This window comes from Labeo rohita, chromosome 18 (genome assembly GCF_022985175.1).
Source record: "Labeo rohita strain BAU-BD-2019 chromosome 18, IGBB_LRoh.1.0, whole genome shotgun sequence".
Classification (NCBI taxonomy): Eukaryota; Metazoa; Chordata; class Actinopteri; order Cypriniformes; family Cyprinidae; genus Labeo; species Labeo rohita.
In genome coordinates this window covers 9424694-9443346 of record NC_066886.1, presented here as the reverse complement: position 1 = coordinate 9443346, position 18653 = coordinate 9424694, and the positions used below count along the sequence as shown (strand labels likewise).

Genomic DNA, 18653 nt, shown 5'->3' with positions numbered 1-18653 from the left:
TTTTTCTGCTTTTTTTGTTTCTAATTCTCATCTTGAGTTTACACTACCTGTCAAAAGTTTTTGAACAGTAAGATTTTTAATGTTTTTTTAAAGAAGTCTCTTCTTCTCACCAAGCCTGCATTTATTTGATCCAAAGTACTGGAAAAACAGTCCTTTTTTATTACTTAAAATAACTGTTTTCTATTTGAATATATTTTTAAATGTAATATTTTCCTGTGATTTCAAAGCTAAAATTTTAGCGTCATTACTCCAGTCACATGATCCTTCAGAAATCATTCTAATATTCTGATTTGCTACTCAAAAAAAAAAAAAAAAAAAAAAATATATATATATATATATATACACACACACAGTTGAACTGGTTTGGAAGTCAGTTGAATTGAAATTCTCATGAAATCCAATAGAGGGCAACATTTGCACTTTCTTAGCACTTCCTTTAAAAACATTCCACTGTGATACTTTTTAGCTGCGTTATTACACTAGAAACTCCATTTAGACTTTAGATCCCATGCCCAGCCTCTGTTTTTATGTATTTTATTAAAATTTTCTAATGTAATTAATTTAGTAGTGAGCATTGCTGCTACATGCCAATACTTTGCTTTCGTTTCCTATGAAGGGATACAGTCATTTTAGCTCTAAGCGCTCAGTTGACCTTTGAACTTTTAGTTTAGGGACTCAATTCCCTGTCCCTTGAGAGTCTTTCCCTGTTCCTGTAGCCTGTCTTTGATACCTGGCCTTTTTTTGGCCTCTGTTTAGAGTCCTTGTGCGGTTCATGTGGTCAAAGAGTGTTCTGCCCGAAGGAAAACAGAGGAGGGGGAAAATACATTTTTCATCCTGCTTACTTCTTGGCAGCCAGATGTAATGACACAGAATGAAAGAGGAAGAGAGGAAGATAGCAAGCAAAGCCAGCAAAGTTTCTTCTCTCTCTGGTTTATTTAAAGAACTTCTCTGATTTGTTGACGCAAATATCTTTCTTTGTTAAAAAAAGGCTGCACAAAGGTGTCTGTTAAAACGAAAGTCACTTAAGTTTAAAGCTGTTTCATAATGTACTGTAAAATGTAACACCAAATGTTTTGCAGAAGGTTTTATAGGAATAGCACTCCCAAAAATTTTTAAATTTGCAAAAAAAATTTCCAGTCAGGCCATCCAACATTGAAACACATTTGATGAATTTTGGCATTGCATTACTGGCTCACCAATGGGTCCTCTGCAGTGAATGGGTGCCGTCAGAATGAGAGTCCAAACAGCTGATAAAAACATCACAATTATCCACAGGTACTTCAGTCTATCAATTAACATCTTGTGAAGCAAAAGGCTGTGTGTTTGTAATAAACAAATCCATCATTAAATAAGGTCTATTACCATAGCGTCTGGCCAAAATATAAGTCCATATTCCAAAATAACACTTCCTCCAGAGGAAAAGTCCATCCTCTGTTGTCCTCTCACATGAAAATCCCCCACCATATTTGTTTAGAACTGTTTTGCTTATAAACAGTGCTTAATATTTGCATATTTCTCACTGGAAAAAGCAATATTATGGATAGAGCACTCATATTTTAGCTGGAGGTAATTGTTTGAAGTTAAAACACGTTGGGCAATAATGTTTTTGTTTCTACAAATGTAGCTTTCACTTACACTTCATAAGACGTAACTCTCATTCTGATGGCACCCACTCACTGCAAAGGATCCATTGGTGAGCAAGTGATGCTTTGCATCACTCCTCCAAACCTGCTTCAATGAAGTGCATCATTTGTGTGATGATACAGGTATTTTATATCTAAACGAATTACATTTAGACATTTTAAGTGACTAAAGTGTCCTTACTGAGGCTACTGTATGTTTATATATACAGTGTGCAATTTCACACTGATTTCACACATCTCTTTACACTGAGAACACAATGTCCAGTGAATAAACTATGGTAGGCCGTCACTGTCAAACATCCTGTCTTGTGCAACACTTTTGCGTTGGGATAAACATAATATTGCATTGTTTGCTTATGTTTGCATAGTTTGGGAATCATGAACTATTGCATAAGTGACTTCTTATGCTTCAGTATATACACTAGCATTCAAAAGTCTGAAATTGAAGGCTGCGTTTATTTGATTATAAATACAGCATGCAAACTTTTGACATAGCAGAGCACATTTTGAAATATTTCTGCATTTAGTAATCTCATAAGCAATCTTGGTTGCATTGTGAAACACTGTCTATCATACTCTCCTGCTTCATGCTCTCTGCATACTTTATTGTTTATTTTTTCTAAAGCACAGGGAGATGCACGTGCCTCCTTACTGTTTAGCTGATCTTGAGGAATCCTTTGGCTTAGTGGGCTGCGCAAGAGGAAATTCCACGGGCTCAAATGTTCTCAGTAAAGGCCCCAGCGTGGATCAAGGACCCGGAATCCCTGAAACCCATCGACTCAGGGACAACAAGGGGCCAGGAGGAATGAACGTGACGGTACCACAGATGGTTCTCTTCCAGTCAGCAGACAGACTATGGTTAGAATGGTATTTTAAGTATCACCATGCTCATGAAAATAACTGTTACCCAAAACATATGTGCGTGATCTTAAGAAGTTCATACTTGCCATTAGATTCTCCTGCTGGTTTTCATTCTGCATCATAATTTTGTTGATGAAGAATAATAAGGAAAGGGTAAGAATGCATCAGGACTGTTTTCACAAAAGATTTAGTGCAAATAGAGCAAGTGTCGTCTTTTTCTGACTTTCGGACTTTATGTGTGGTATCATCCAAAAGGCCCAAGAGAGCCATCATGTACGTAAAGGTTGCACTTGACTGAATAACATCCAGCTCCCATTCTGGCTCAACCAAACCTGTCAAAGTTATAAGGTTTACAGCTGACTAAATACTGTAAGGGTCAGAGGTGGTTCATTGACTTTATCTTTTTGGAGGAATTTAGCTGTTTTAAAGAACAGAATGTTCTTGGTTGTGATGTAAGAAGAACACAGCAACATCCTCCTCCTTTGGAAAAGGTCTGGGGGGCTTTTAGATTTCTTTAGCAGTACTCCAGGAAATTGTGGTCGTGGTTTCGCTGTGGTCAGTTATATGCAGTTGGCTCATACATTAAGTGTATATCAAAACAACTTTTCGATGGTTCACCAGACATTTGTTTATTCGTCAGGAGAGTACTTTGTTACTGCTGACATTCAGTTTTCGATCACATGGGATGCTACTACTTGAAGTCTATGGCTTCAAGTTTTTTTTGTGTGTGTGTCTTTTGTATTTGTAGATCGCTGAGCCAAAATCAAAAGCCAAAATATCAGCGTCCAAGCATGAATAAATATAAATGAGCAGTCACACTCCTAGCAGTGCGATATGGCTGTAAATTGGCAAGGCTGAGATTCGATATACAGCCATATCGCACAGCTATGAGTATTTCGATGGCACAAGTGTGTAAATAAACAAGAAACAACAATGGATTATCTTTCAGAACCCTCTTTTGTGCAGAACTACTTCCTTCCGCCATGGGTTCACATCTCAGTTTGACTGTTTAACAGCTGAGCCCAAGCCTCCTTTACTAATTCAAAAACATCACTTTAGAACAAGTAATGAAGGAATGTTCAGTTGCTTCATTGAAAGCTTATTGTATTACTGTATTAAAAGCTCACTGTATTATGTAGAGTGTTATGAGAGAGATTGACTGAGTGTGATTACCTGCATCTGTTACAGCATTCATTCTTCAGCTCAATCTCATTTTCACAATAAAACATTAGTTTGAATGTCTGCTGAGGAAGCGATATCTTTGTCGTACTATCCTTTCATCTGTTAACCTGTTAGTGTTCCAACTTTTCACCCGTGGGACGTTTTGCATTGCGTAAAATTTGATGGAAATGCCAAGGGGTTAAGGGTGATTCCTGATGATAGCCCTGTTCAGTGCATTTGCTGGCAGCGTCTTACAAAGTAAAGTAAAATAACATCCTTGTTTACATCTCTGTTTTAGTCTCTTTTAATATAAAAGTCTTTACTGCTGACTCACTCATAAAAACAGTCTGGTGGAAAAATGTAAATAAAATCACCATCACAAACATAAATTTCTCTAAACTAAATACTATGATTATATACTACTATTATTCATATAAAGTATTATTTATTGAATAATAATATTTAATAAACAACAACAAGAGCTATCATAAAAGTCGCTAGATAATTCAAAAGTGCAAAGGTAGCGCTTTGATATAGCATTACATAAATTACCCCACGCTGCATCAGAGACATCAGAGCCAGCGGCAAATTCCAGAAGATCTGGCCGAGGTAAGGCTGCTCTCGGCGGGTTCATGAGCACTGAACAGCCGCTGATGCCCCGGAGCTCACATCAAAGCAGTTTTCAAATAGACGTTATCTTTAGTAACAAACTGCATATTTGAACTATAAGCAAGTACATTCTAACCTGAAAATCTGATAAAACTACATTCCGTGACACAAAAACTATAAAAAATTATAGTGGATTTGGACATCCACATGACACTCGCTGCGATAAGTACCGCAAGCGGAGTGATACAATTACAAATGTTGAAACGGCTGTTGGACTCTAATATCGCACTCTTATTAGCCAATCAGATTCGAGGACCAGAAAGAACTGTTGTATAAAATCATATAAAATATAAAGTGATGAGATTTTGCCCTCAGCTAAACTGTTTGCAATGGAACAAATAATAGATTAATGAAACCAAAGACTGCCCGTTAGATTTACCCAAAAAGAATTATATCTCATGTTTAACCGCTAGAGAGACATCAGAGCCAGTGGCAAATTCTATAAGATCCAGCCAAGGTAAGGCTGCTCTGGGTGGGTTCATGAGCACTGAACAGCCGCTGACGCCCTGGAGCTCACATCTCTGAAAATGCTGAAGCAAATTTGCAAATAGTAACAAATGGCATATCTGAAGTCTAAACAAGTACATTCTCATCTAAAAAACTCTTAAAACTATGTTCCGTGGCTAAAGAAAGAATGGTGATATAAACAATTTAATGTTACAACATTGTATAAGCAACATAACCAATTACTTGCTATTTACAGCACATAAAAATAAACCTTATCTTATCATTATTCTACATGAGAGTTACATTTTGGAAAATTATTTTGGAAATTTTGTAAACCAGTCATGCTACAATCACAAGCTGCTGCATTCTGTGGTCACGCTAATTGTAAACTATCTGGCTCGCGTATCCTGTATTAAGTGCTTTTGTAGAAACTGTGATGGAAAACAGTGGCTCAAAGTCAGTAAGTGTTTATTTGATATGGGAGCTCTCCTTCTATTTCTCAACCGCAAGGTTACGTAACTATAATTACTTACATAACATCATTTACAGAATTTGGAGAGTGAAGGTAAATCAGAATTTTTTGGTCAAATAGCCGTGTACCTTCATATGGCAACAGTATGTAGGAGATATGCTTGTGGAGATAACAGGGCATAAGCAGATGGATATAAGATACGCTGTGCAAGAGAGGGATGGAATGAATCATTGTGGCCTCTTTGCTCATTTGGCTCTCGAGGGACAGTGTCTGGCAGCAAGGTCAAGGTTTAGGACACACACTTTGCTCAATATTGTCAGATCACAGTCTCCTGTTTAGGAATTTTATTAGAATTGCAAAATCTCCTGCTCTATCTGCTTAGAACATTTCTAAACCATTTGAAATTATGTGCATTGTTTCTCGTTTTAAACAGTTTACTTTGCCAAGTTTCCAAAAGTTTCCACACCCAAGATCTCAGATTTAAAGATTTGTGATGTTTTTTTAAGAATACTCTTCTGCTCACCAAGCCTGCATTTATTAGATCCAAAATACAGCAAAAGCCGTAATATTGTAAAATAGTTTTACTATTTAAAAGAATTGCTTTCTATTTGAAAATATTTGAAGAGTTCAGATGCAAAACCAGCTAAAAGCCATCTCGGTCAAAAATGAGATAATGATACTGAGTGAATGCCCTCAACACATATTATACGTCCATCAAATACTTTTTCTTCAAACTCACTAAAATACCAGCCTCAGGCCAATCAGAAGTACCGGTACTTACATAGAAACCTATACATCTGAGCTGGATAAAAATGCATTTTTTAAAGAAAGACGTCAGATGGATTTAGCTGGTTTTGCATCTGAACTCTTCATTTGTAAAATGTAATTTATTCCTGTGATCAAAGCTGAATTTTTCGGTATCATTACTCCAGTCTTCAGTGTCACATGATCCTTCAAAAATCATTCTAATAGGCTGATTTGCTGCTCAAGAAACATTTATTATTATTATTAATATTTTAAACAGTTGAGTACATTTCTTGAGGAGTCTTTGATGAATAGAAAAATCCAAAGATCAGCATTTATCTGAAATAAAAAGCTTTTTATACACTACACCAGCTTGGAGTCTGTATTTTTTTTTAAATATTTTATTTATTTATTTTATTTTATTTATTTTTTGGGGGAAAGAAATTCTAGAAATTAATACTTTTATTTAGCAAGGATTTTTTAAATCGATCAAAAGTGATGATAAAAAGATTTATAAATTTACAAAAGATTTATATTTTAGATAAATGCTGTCCATCTGAACTTTATCAGAAAAACCTGAAAAAATTCTACTCTGCTGTTTTCAACATTATAATAATAATAATAATAATAATAAATGTGTTTTGAGCAGCAAATCAGAATATTAGAATGATTTCTGAGGGATCATGCTAAAAATTCAGCTTTGATCACAGGAATAAATTACATTTTAAAATATATTCAAAGAGAAAACAGTTATTTTAAATAGTAAAAATATTTCAAAATGTTACTACTTTTGTTGTACTTTAAATCAAATAAATGCAGGCTTGGTGAGAAGAGACTGGTAGTATACTGTATGTTACATTACATTTATGCATTTAGCAGACGCTTTTATACAAAGGGACTTGCAAAAGCAAGGAACTATTATTATTATTATCAAAATAGTAGTTCTGTAGTTTTACTTACTATTAAAAAATAACTTGACCAAAACATATTGTCTTGACCGTAAAGGGTTAATAAAGTGCACTGTCCATTTAATGGCCTGCAGTGGCAGCTGTGCTGTTAACTTTGTCCCTGCCACACAAAGACAAGCTAAAGCTACTTTAAAGGTTCAGCATTCAATTGTCCTCTCCCTATACACACACACCAACTTGCCATATGTCTATCCGTAAGCCCCGCCCCCATCCCCTAAGATCCCGCCCACCAACCTGGAGGATCGAATATCACGTCCGTCTTTCGCCGCATCACTCGACTCCTTATTTCATCCAAAAATAAGGCACAGTTTAAGCCGAAAGCTCTCGTCCACGCGGATTTGACAGCACAGGTTTATTAGTATGATACACAAACCGTCCTCTGTATCCTAAACCGGGGGTTGGGAGGGGAGAATCAGCTCTTTTGACCCCAGCCATCATTCCCTGGATAACGGGCACAGAGCCACCCGACAGTCTCAATTGTTGTTTCCTTTTTGCCGACATCTGCTGCATGTTGCTCCCATTTGCATCCGAAGCAACAAGAGGTCTGTATTAGGATGTGATGGACCACTTTCATCGCAATCCCTGAAGACGAAATCAGCTTATTTGGATCAAAACATTTCATCTGTTTTGTTCATTCATTGAGAGTATAATAACAATCAAGCGCTTGGTGACATGATGGAGAGTGTGGAGAAGGAGTGCGGTGCTCTGGGTGGATTGTTTCAGGCGATCGTCAACGATATGAAGGTACCAGTGCTGTTTTATTGACGCAGATATTTAGCAAAAAAATGGTGTTTTACTGCCTTTGTTTTCATCAGGGGTCCAGCTGCCTGCACCACTGATGCTGTGATTAATGGCATGGGGGTCTCAGCATGGAGGGCTTTGTTGTGAAATGAGAATTGGACCCTTTTGTAGATGTTTGTGAAACCTGTTAAATGTTAAACCATATTTTTTTTGCATTTTATGTGAGATAAACAAACAACTAACACGTCAGATAGTTGAAAGAGAGAGAAAACATATTTGCTCTGAATATAGATCTAGTTAGAGATGTTCAGAACGATTGATTCAGAATGAATTAGAGATTTGAGATATACTAAACATCAGGTTTTTATATCCATGGGCACCACCCATTTTTCAGATTTGAATAGAAATATATTATGTTTTGATAGTCAAGTATTGCATTATATTCATCAGCCCTACTGTCTGTTATTATGTTTAGAGAGGCTCATGTGTAGTTTAATTTTTACTGCAACCATATAATCCCATTTTAACCCAATTAATTTTACCTGACACTGTCTTCTGCAATTACAAATTTGAAAATGGTGCACTAAAAGTCTGCCTAGCTATTAGTTGTCCAATGAGCAACAGACATTTACCTCTATTTTGGACTCCAGTCAGAATATCTCTTAGGTCAGTATTGATGATTTTAAAAGCAATGTTAATGTACAGGGATTACGCACATCTCATAAAGAGACAGAAATGCATCAGAGTGAGCTTAAATATGGAGTTCAAGTAAACTCTCACTTGCTCAAAGCCATGTTGTGATTTTAGTTAAGTAAAACGAAGGTTGTGAATAGAATACAGTATGTAAAATATTCATATTCATGCATTTAGGAAACGTTAGGTGACGTTTATTTTTGATAGAAAAGAAAGGTTTGTTCATTTAAAAGTGAAAGTTATTCTAACTATGAGAAATTTGAAGATTGATTGATGTAAATATCACAGTAAGAAAAACGGTAAGATTTTTAATGTTTTTTTTTTGCTCACCAATCCTGCATTTATTTGATCCAAAGTACAGCAAAAACAGTAAAATTGTGAAATAATTTTACTATGTAAAATAACAGTTTTCTATTTGAATATATTATAAAATGTAATTTATTCCTGTGATTTTAAAGCTGAATTTTTAGCATCATTACTCCATAATCATTCCGAAATCATTCTAATATTCTGATTTGCTGCTCAAAAACATTTATTATTATATATTAAAAACAGCTGAGTAGAATTTTTTCAGGTTTCTTTGATGAATAGAAAGTTCAGAAGAACAATAATTTCCTGAAAAAGAAATATTTAAGACATTATAATGTCTTTATCATCACTTTTGATCAATTTAAAACATCCTAAAACAAAAGTATTAATTTTTATAATTTCTTACGCCATTATATATTGATAATTGTTTCATAAACAGCAAATCAGCATATTAGAATGATTTTTGAAGGACCATGTGACACTGAAGTCTGATGACAGCAATAAATTACATTTTAAAATAAATTAAAATAGAAAGCAGTTATTTTAAATAGTAAAAATATTTTGCAGTATTATATTGCAGGCTTGGTGAGCAAAAGAGACTTATCTTAGTGTTCCAAAACTTTTGACAGGTAGTGTATATTATTACATGGCATGCAAATATTGGATTTCTTTATTTACACATTTATTTTTATTTATTGATTTTCTTACTTTGCTTTTAAGGAGAACAATTTGTAGTTATATTTCTAATGAAAACAAGCCAGAATCCAGTAAACACTGATATTGTATAAAATGTACAAATATTCAGGCTGAAGGATGTTGTTGTTGTTGAAAAACCCAAGGTCGTTGCACATTCATGTCAGTAAGTTGAATTTAATCTGTTCTCCTGTAACATTTAAACCTCTCATGGCCGTCTCTCAGATACGATCTTCTTTTCCTACAGCTATTTGCGATGTTTTTGGAGCGCTTTCCAGCCTGTTGCGTTGCTGGAGCAGAACCCTGTGGTTGCACGTACTGTTCCATAAATGGTTTCCATGTTCTCATGCGGCTCCAGTAGTGAATGTTATTGCTGAAAGTTGGCGTTTGAGTGAAGTTTAGTGGCCAGATGCCAGATCTGGAGTTCATATATTGTGAACGGCTCCAGACTTGGCTCGGGACCAACCCTGGCAACGTTCAGCTTGTTTGACATGCAGTATATCAGCACTCGTAAAGAGGGTGCAGCCGGAGAGTGTCGTAATGTCAGAGACGATATGAGTAGGTAGGGCAAACTCCTCTTCAAAAATTAGCATATTGTAGAGTTTCTCTACTCTGTGGTTTCACTTGGCAGATCAAGAGCTATAAAAGAGTTTACAGCAGTGGCCAAAGGTTTACAACAGCTATTTTTTGTTAGAATAATATGAAATAAAACACAGCACACATGCTGCTTTCACTCAAAAATAAAATGAAATAAAATATAAAACAAATAATTATATTAATCAGCTTAAGCATTCAGCATAAAATATTCTGCCTGTACAAACTTTAATAGCTTTTTGAATTTATTTATGGTGTTTGCGAGTTTTTAACTGTGAATGCCTTTATGAATACAGATAAACCAAAGGTCTCATATGACAAATTGACAAAAAACATCTTTAAGGTCAGTTTCATCCTTGGGTAGAAGTGTTATGACTTTCTGTGATCTTGTTTAATGTGTTTATTGGCCACAAGGCCTGAACTATTGCCACAAACTAGCATGGAGCCTAAGAAATAACCACATAATTTGGCTTTTCTTCAAAGACTTATGTGGGCTTTGTCACTGATTCCAATCATAATATATCAGAACGTTGTTTTCTTTCATCAACAGAAAGAAGGACAGTGATATTTTAATATTTTAGTAGTAAAGGCCTACTTTTTTATCCTAGCTTCTAACTAACTAGTGATTCTGATTCGATATGATTTGATTCTGAAGTGACTGAATATCAGTTAATTTGTATAATATTACAGTATATTTTATAGATATATTGGTAACACTTTACAATAAGGTTCATTAGTTAACATAAACTAAGAATGAACAATACCTTTACAGCATTTATTATTCTTAGTTGATGATAAATCAGCATTTACTAATGGATTATTAAAATTGCAAGTTGTGCTTGTTAACATTAATTAATGCACTCTGAACTAACATGAACAAACAATGTTAACTCTTAACATTAACTAACATTAGCAAAGAATAATAAATACTGTAATGTATTGTTCATTGTTCATTCAAGTTAACAAATGACACTTTATTGTAAAGTGTTACTGATATATTAAATGTTTAAACCTGTGATAATGAAAATATGATTTTGTTTATCTAAAATGAAAAAGGTAAAACAGGTATAACAATATACAATATTCTGTCAGTAAAAAAAGATTAGTTGTTTACGGTCAATAAGTGAATTGATCTCAGCATCTGCAGACTGTTCTTAACCTGCAAAACCTTCTTTGTTCATCTGTTTCAGTCTCAATCTCCTCGTGTCCTTCTTGTCCTTGTCACTTGAAAGCTAATTAACCACCTGTGGGTCTTAAATATACCAGGCTTCAACTGTTTAGAAGAGCTCATTTTTATTGTTTTATAGATTTATTTTATTTTATTTTATTATTTTAAAATAAAATAATTCTATTTTTATTTTATTATTTTATTATTTTATTTTATTTTATTTTATTTTATTTTAGTATTTTATTTTATTAAAAAATACTTTTATCCAAGCAAAGACACTTTAAATTGATTTTAAAAAATTACAGTTAAGACTTCAAAAGTAAATCTTGTTGTTGTTGTTTTTCCAATGTTTTTCTGTAGTATAATAGTTTGCATAAAAAAAATGTAACCCTGGACCACAAAACTAGTCTTAAGTAGCATGGGTATATTTGTAGCAATAGCCAACAATATACTGTATGGGTCAAAATATTATTTTTCTTTTATGCATAAAATCATTAGGATATTAAGTAGATCATGTTCCATGAAGATATTTTGTAAATTTCCTACTGTAAATATATCAAAACTTAATTTTTGATTAGTAATATGCATTGCTAAGAACTTAATTTGGACAATTTTATTTTCTTGAAGGTGATTTTCTGAATATTTTGATTTTTTTGCACCCTCAGATTCCAGATTTTCTTATTGTCCTAACAGTACATACATTAATGGAAAGCGTATTTATTCAGCTTTCAGGTGATGTATCTCAATTTTAAAAAACTGACGCTTATGAGTGGTTTTGTGATCCAGCGTCACATATCAAGCAGCACAACTTTTTTTTTCAACATTAATAATAAGAAATGGTTGATGATATCTGAAGAATCGTGTAACACTGAAGATCGAAAATTCAGCATGGAATAAATGACATTGTAAAAAACAGTTATTTTAAATTGTATTCATTTCACAATTTTACTGCTTTTACTTTTTGATCAAATGGATGCAGCCTTGGTGAGCATAAGAGACTTGGTAGTATATTTCTATGTGGACCTATTTTTTTTGATAGTCTAGTTATATGTTTATGCATTACCCTGCATAAGCCGCAGACAGATGTCTTAAGAGAGTAAAAAGAGATTGTGTGTAACTAAAGGTTGCAATTTTAGCTGCACAGTGAGCTGCGTAGCAAAATTAGGTTTTCTTTCAAAACACAAGAAAACCTAGATTCCAACATCAACAAAGAAAATAATTCAGACTCCCTTGCATTTATTTATTTATTTATTTATGAAATAATAAGAAACAACTGTCTACAATAGATATCTATCATAGGCCTAGTATCTCCCTATTTAGTGGTTGTGTCAGCAAACCCAATGCCAGATTGCACTTACTCAGCAGTATTGGACTGATTTTTAAAACAAATGTGTAGAGACAAAGGATTTTCAAACAGATAAATGTCTGAATCTCTGAATGAAAAATCATTTGCTCACAGTCATCTGAGACCATGTAACAACAACCTTTTTTCAACCTCTCCAGTTTCTTAACAAGAGCTGTCAGCACAATTTTAAAAAGATTCTTTTCGTGTCCCTAGAAATTTCAGTTTATTGAAGACAGACTTTCTCGTGAATTGATCCAGTGTAAAAGCCTATGATGATCTGTTTTTCAGTTGTTTTCTATGAAGGATGCATCTGGGGGTGTGATAATAAATATTTATTTCGGAATGAACATTCTTTTAAGTTTGTAATGTTGTTTACAAAGGTTCCTTTTGACCTAGGAAGTGTTTCTGTAAGCTTTTTAAAGGGACAGTACACCCAGAAATGAAACCTCTGTCATCATTTACTCATCCTTATGTCATGTCAAACCTGTATTTCTTAGATATTCTGAAGAATGGTGGTAACCAAACTGTTTTGGAGCCCATTGAGTGGTGCTGACTATATGGACAAAAAATACTGAGACATTTTCAAATTGTCTTGAAGTTGACATTAGGGCAACTCCCTAAGTTAGTTATATTTTGTGAAAGACTAAGTGTCATTTATGTTGATTGTCTCATTCTCTCTGTGACACACAGAAAGTTAGTCAATATCAAACAAAGGGTGCCTCAGCATGATTACAAACGTGATACTGGTTTTATGCAACAGTTCATCAATAAACAAGAAGTTAATATTAAGAGACTTACGTTTTAGATAGCATATTGCCTGTTTTTGCTGCATTTCACCAACAAATAACCATTCCAAACACAGCCACAGCACTGTTTTGCGTGTTTGAGCAACATGACAGTGTTTCATTCTTGAATGAATCACCCGTGAAATGATTCAGTTCAATCTCAATGACTCACTTACTTAACAGTGACTTGCTGCTGGCTACTGACGGTTTTGATTTCACATTTAAAGTATCTTCATTTTAAAAATACATGTAAATATCATTATTCAATGTTTTGTTTAAAATAGCAAAATATTATTTATAAATTTGTAACTGCAAGTTAAATGCATTCATGTCCCTCTGAGCTGAATTAAATAGTGTGTAAATAGGCCTACATCTAAATGCCTCAATTTCTTGATGGCTGCAATTTCTTGTATTTTTATTATATATATATATTTATATTTAAATATATTTGTATTTGCATTTTGAATGTAATTTGGCAAATAAATGCATTAAATGGGTTTAGTTTTCATGGTTATTAATGTATGCAATTTCAGCAATAAAAATGTTATTTTTTCTAAAAAGGAAACAAATTAGTTGTTTATTTTAAGGGACCTATCTTATTTTCTCTTGTATATTTATTATTGCTCTTTAATAAGGAAAAATGACTTCTTATCCGATTACTCGATTAATCGATGGAATAATCGGTAGAATACTCGATTATTGAAATAATCGATAGCTACAGCCCTAGTTGACATATCATGAAAATCGGACTTTTTCCATGTTTAAGTGCTATAATCAGGTCCCCGGTGCATCTACCAACCCAGAAAACATGAAAAAGGGCAACCCAGTAACAGTAAAAGTTTTGGTAAGCCTTTTATCTGCAAGCATGTGAAAAAACAAACTGCTCAGATTTCTCTAAACATGCAATTCCTTTCCAGTCGTTTACCTTCACGGACGAAACTTGTGTGTTTTTAACACAAACTTGTGTGTATTTGACAGTTTAAGCGCAATAAGACATGAAAGAGAACTTAGTACTCATATACTGTATTACAGCTGCTTTCTGTGCGTGTGCTTCTGTTGTGTGGATTAGAAAACCCTATATCAGAAGTTTAAACTGATATGGCTTTAAAACGCATGGTTTCAGCTTGATAGACATGATAATAAAAACCAAACAGATGTTTTTAGCAGAGTATCTGAGGTAGGAACTGTAAAGGCACAGCCCTATTCTAGAAAAGGGGGCAGGGAGCAGTAGCTCATTTGCATTTAAATAGACATGCACGAAAAAAACGTGTTTCTTTTTCAAAATGATATAATAGATCTGTTGGGTATTTTTAACTGAAACTTCACAGAGACATTCTGGGGTCACCTGAGACTTATATTACATATTGTAAAAAGGGGCATAATAGGTCTCCTTTAATTTATGTTTCAAAGAAGAAAGCAAGGAGATTTTAAAAGCCTGTTGTGAGGACACCAGCATCCTATATGTTGGAGAACAACATATGCTGGTCATTTCAACAGCATGTAAAGTCATGATGACAGACAGGGGCAGCACACCTGGACAACATTTTGCTGGTGTTCCTGTAGAAAATGTTCTTCCAAAACAGATGGAGGCGTGTCATGACCGTTTGTATTCAGCGAGACATCTGGTCCTCATCTGAAGTGCTTTTGCTCTCTCGTTGTGGTACATGGAGTTCTGAATGTGTCTGTGTTGGGATACCTGTATGTGTGCCGTTTAGTGTTGAGGTTTACGTCCTTACTAACTCTCTCATGTGTCTCTTTTCATTCCTGTAGTACTCATATCCAGTGTGGGAAGACTTCATTGCAAAGGCCACGAAACTACACTCCCAGCTAAGGTAATTTAACACCTCAGAAGTCTTTTATTAGTTATTTCTTTCATCTTTTTGAAGATATTGATACTCGCCTTAGGCCCTGTTCCAAATGGCACCCTGTGCAGTCTACATTTTGCTGCATGGGTAATAGTCTGCACCAGTGTGGGATCGAATAAATGGCGAATGAGCACCCTTCTGAATCAACAAATGGGACACCCTGAGGTCTCATGGACTTCATGGAGTCACGTTCACATCATGCACTTTATTCTGGACATGGCCTTAATTTGCATTCTCAAGATGTGAATCAGATTGATTTTCAGATGTTCTGTCGCTGTTCCTATTCAGGACTGGCGCTGATGACTGTAAATGTTTTGCTGTTTACTCTCTCGCAGAACCACAGTGTTGGCGGCTGCAGCGTTTCTTGATGCTTTTCAGAAGGTGGCAGACATGGCAACCAACACGAGAGGTACATTTACACATGTTGAGATTAGAATGATCAACAGTTTTTGGGTGGCAGGTTGTTGACTCTTTTGGGTGACTGTAATAAACTTTTGCATAGTCAAATTGCACAGTTTCATCCCTGTATATGAAGTTGGAAGTGGGGCAGGATGATTTGGGGAAGTAAATGTGATTTTTCTCATGAATTGCAATTGTGATTAAAAAAAAAAAACAATGTTTGCTGTTGTTGTTTGAAAGGCTGCATGATTTGGCCAAATAGTTGTGATAATAAAATAATAATAATAATATAAAAAATATTAGTATTTCTACTACGACTAACAACTAAAAAAAAAAACATATAAAATTATAAAATAAAATATAAAATATATATAAAAAGTATTTAAAAAAATAATATTTGAATAATGTCAGCTATAAGATTATAATACAAATATTTATGCAAAATTACAAATATAATATATATTTTGAAGGGCTGCATAATTTGGCCAAACTGTTGTGATAGCCATACTGCTGTATTAATCAGTATGGCTATAAAATAATAATGACAACAACAACAATAATAATAATAATAATAATGATAATATGACTAACTAAATATATATATATGTAAAATGAGTTCATGAAAAATATTATAATAATAATTTCAGCTGTAAAATTATAATGCAAATATTTATGCAAAATTACAAATATATATGTTTGAAGGGCTCCAAAATTTGGCCAAACAGTTGTGATTATAAATCAATATGGCTATATAATAGTTAATAATAATAATAATAATAATAATAAATATTGTATATATTAAAAATATACATAAAGAAGGTTAAATAAAAAAATAATATAATAATTTCAGCTGTAAAATTATAATACAAATATTTATGCAAAATTACATATTTTATATATATGTTTGAAAGGCTGCATAATTTATCCAAACTTTCATGATTATAAATAAATATGGCTATAAAATAATATTAATAGTAATAATAATAATGTTATGTTTATTTTTATGATTATTTAGAAAAATTAAAAAATGGGGATTTAAGAAAAATAATAGAATAATAATAATTTCAGCTGTACAGTTATAATACAAATATTTATGAAAAATTACAAATATAATATGTAAATAAATAATAATAATAATAAGAAGAATTAATATTATTATTAATACTACAACTAACTAAAAAAAATATATATATATAAATGTTAAATAAAAAACAAGTATTTAAAAAAATAATAATTTCAAAATAATAAAATAATTTCAGCTGTAAAATTACAATACAAATATTTATGCAGAATGACAAATATAATATATATGTTTGAAGGCCTGCATAATTTGGCCAAGTTGTAGTGATTATAAATCAATATGGCTATAAATAATATTATTATTATTAATAATAATAATAATAATAATAATAATTATTATTATTATTATTACTACAATGATGACGACTAACTAAAAAAATATAAAAATGTATAGAAATAATAATAAAATAATAATTTCAGCTGTACAAGTGTCAAACTGTACTATGAAACACAAAACACATATTTATTTAATTAAATTACAGACGTTGTGGACTATAAGCTGTGTTGTGATTTCAATTTATTATTGATTAATCATGCAGCTTCGGTTTACTTCTATATGAATACATCAGAAAGGTCACTGTGAGTTTGTTCTGATAACTAGGAAACGACTTCAGAGTCATATTTCATCATAGTTTAATTCTGCTTCTAGCTGTCTGCTATTGAATCTCTGAAACCGAATCCTTCCTGTGCCATTAAAATCCTCTAGTTACTGCCTGCAGGGACCAGACAAGGCCAAACAAATCTAGTCTTCATCAACACGGTTAAAGGATGTGGGTCATAGCTGAATTACTCATTTGCATCTGTCTTGTAAACTGCACCATATGTACACAAGCATTGAATGCACTGGATCTTTATATCCAATGTAGCGTGCGTGGGTTTGTGTGTTTTAGAGCTGACCAGACACAGTAGACAAAGGGAACGGTTGCTATTGGCTACCGAATCTGCAAGGTTACAGCACTTGCACAGGAAGTGAAGTCCTTTGATAACTCACTGAGAGCAGACAGGCTTAAAAAGTGTTTCGTTTTGTATCAGTCTAATGCAAATTCTTTACCTAAAACAGCCACCTATCCACCTTCACCCTTCTGCCCGGTTCAGAATCATTACCAGATGCCAGTGAACCAGATTGATTCCATTTGTCCTGCGGGAGCGCTTTGTTCTGCTCGGGACTCCAAACATACAGCACTGCCATAAATTAGTTCAGCGAACTGTCAATACTTTTAGTGGATGGCTGTCACTGGAGCATTTTCACCTCTGACCCTGTCTGGCTGTTGTTTATGACTTTACGTTGATACGAAAGTTACAAGTAGTTACGCTGTACACTGCAGCGTATCAAAGGACCTTTGGGTAATGACCGTTGTCCTATTTTTTAAGAAAAGAATTCAATACCACAATCCTTATTTTTATATATTTATTATTTTTTTGTGATGCCCTTGTTTTTTTGGTTTCCAGTTGCGCCACATTGAAATGATATGTACTCTGGACCAATGAGAGGGGAGGGTATAATCCCTGGTATTAAGTGTCAGCAACAGTAGGCATGCGTTCTCTTTGAATTAGGGACAGGCTGGGGGCACTGGCACAGCTGGAGATCTCACTAAAACACTGACATCAGACGGATTCTCGTCTCACCGGCTTCCAGTGACACACATTCTTACCCCCATCACCCCAGTCAGCAGGCCTGTAATCGCACACAGTCCGGACAGTCACGTTAACTAATAAACACAGCCTTTCAGTGGCCTAAAGTGTTTTTTGAATGCAATAAGATTTACTTTGTTTATGCAGTAGGTATCCTGAACAGACAATGAACAACAATTGGTTCATGTTCTTAGAAAAACATACATTTCTATAATGTAATATAATATAATATAATATAATATAATATAATAATAATATGATAATTTTATAGTTAATATAATAATATTGATCATATAAATTATATAAAATTTAATATTAATACAAATATTCATACACTATAACAATAATTTGTACGTTCATAAAAAAGTAGATTTTATAATATAA

General features: G+C 33.6%; 1 protein-coding gene across 3 annotated transcripts in view; it reads left to right on the top strand.

Moving 5' to 3' along the window:
• The first annotated feature begins 7186 nt into the window (after positions 1 to 7186).
• mtss1la (MTSS I-BAR domain containing 2a) overlaps positions 7187 to 18653 on the top strand; it is a 34297-nt gene continuing 22830 nt past the window's right edge. For 2 of the 3 annotated variants that reach the window (XM_051134700.1, XM_051134698.1), the window contains exons 1-3: positions 7188 to 7709; positions 15064 to 15125; positions 15494 to 15567. In XM_051134700.1, coding sequence (XP_050990657.1) covers positions 7638 to 7709; positions 15064 to 15125; positions 15494 to 15567 — 208 coding nt within the window. In that variant the 5' untranslated portion in view covers positions 7188 to 7637. Of the gene's footprint in view, positions 7710 to 15063; positions 15126 to 15493; positions 15568 to 18653 lie in introns of all 3 variants that reach the window. The other variant, XM_051134699.1, reaches the window with a different exon arrangement.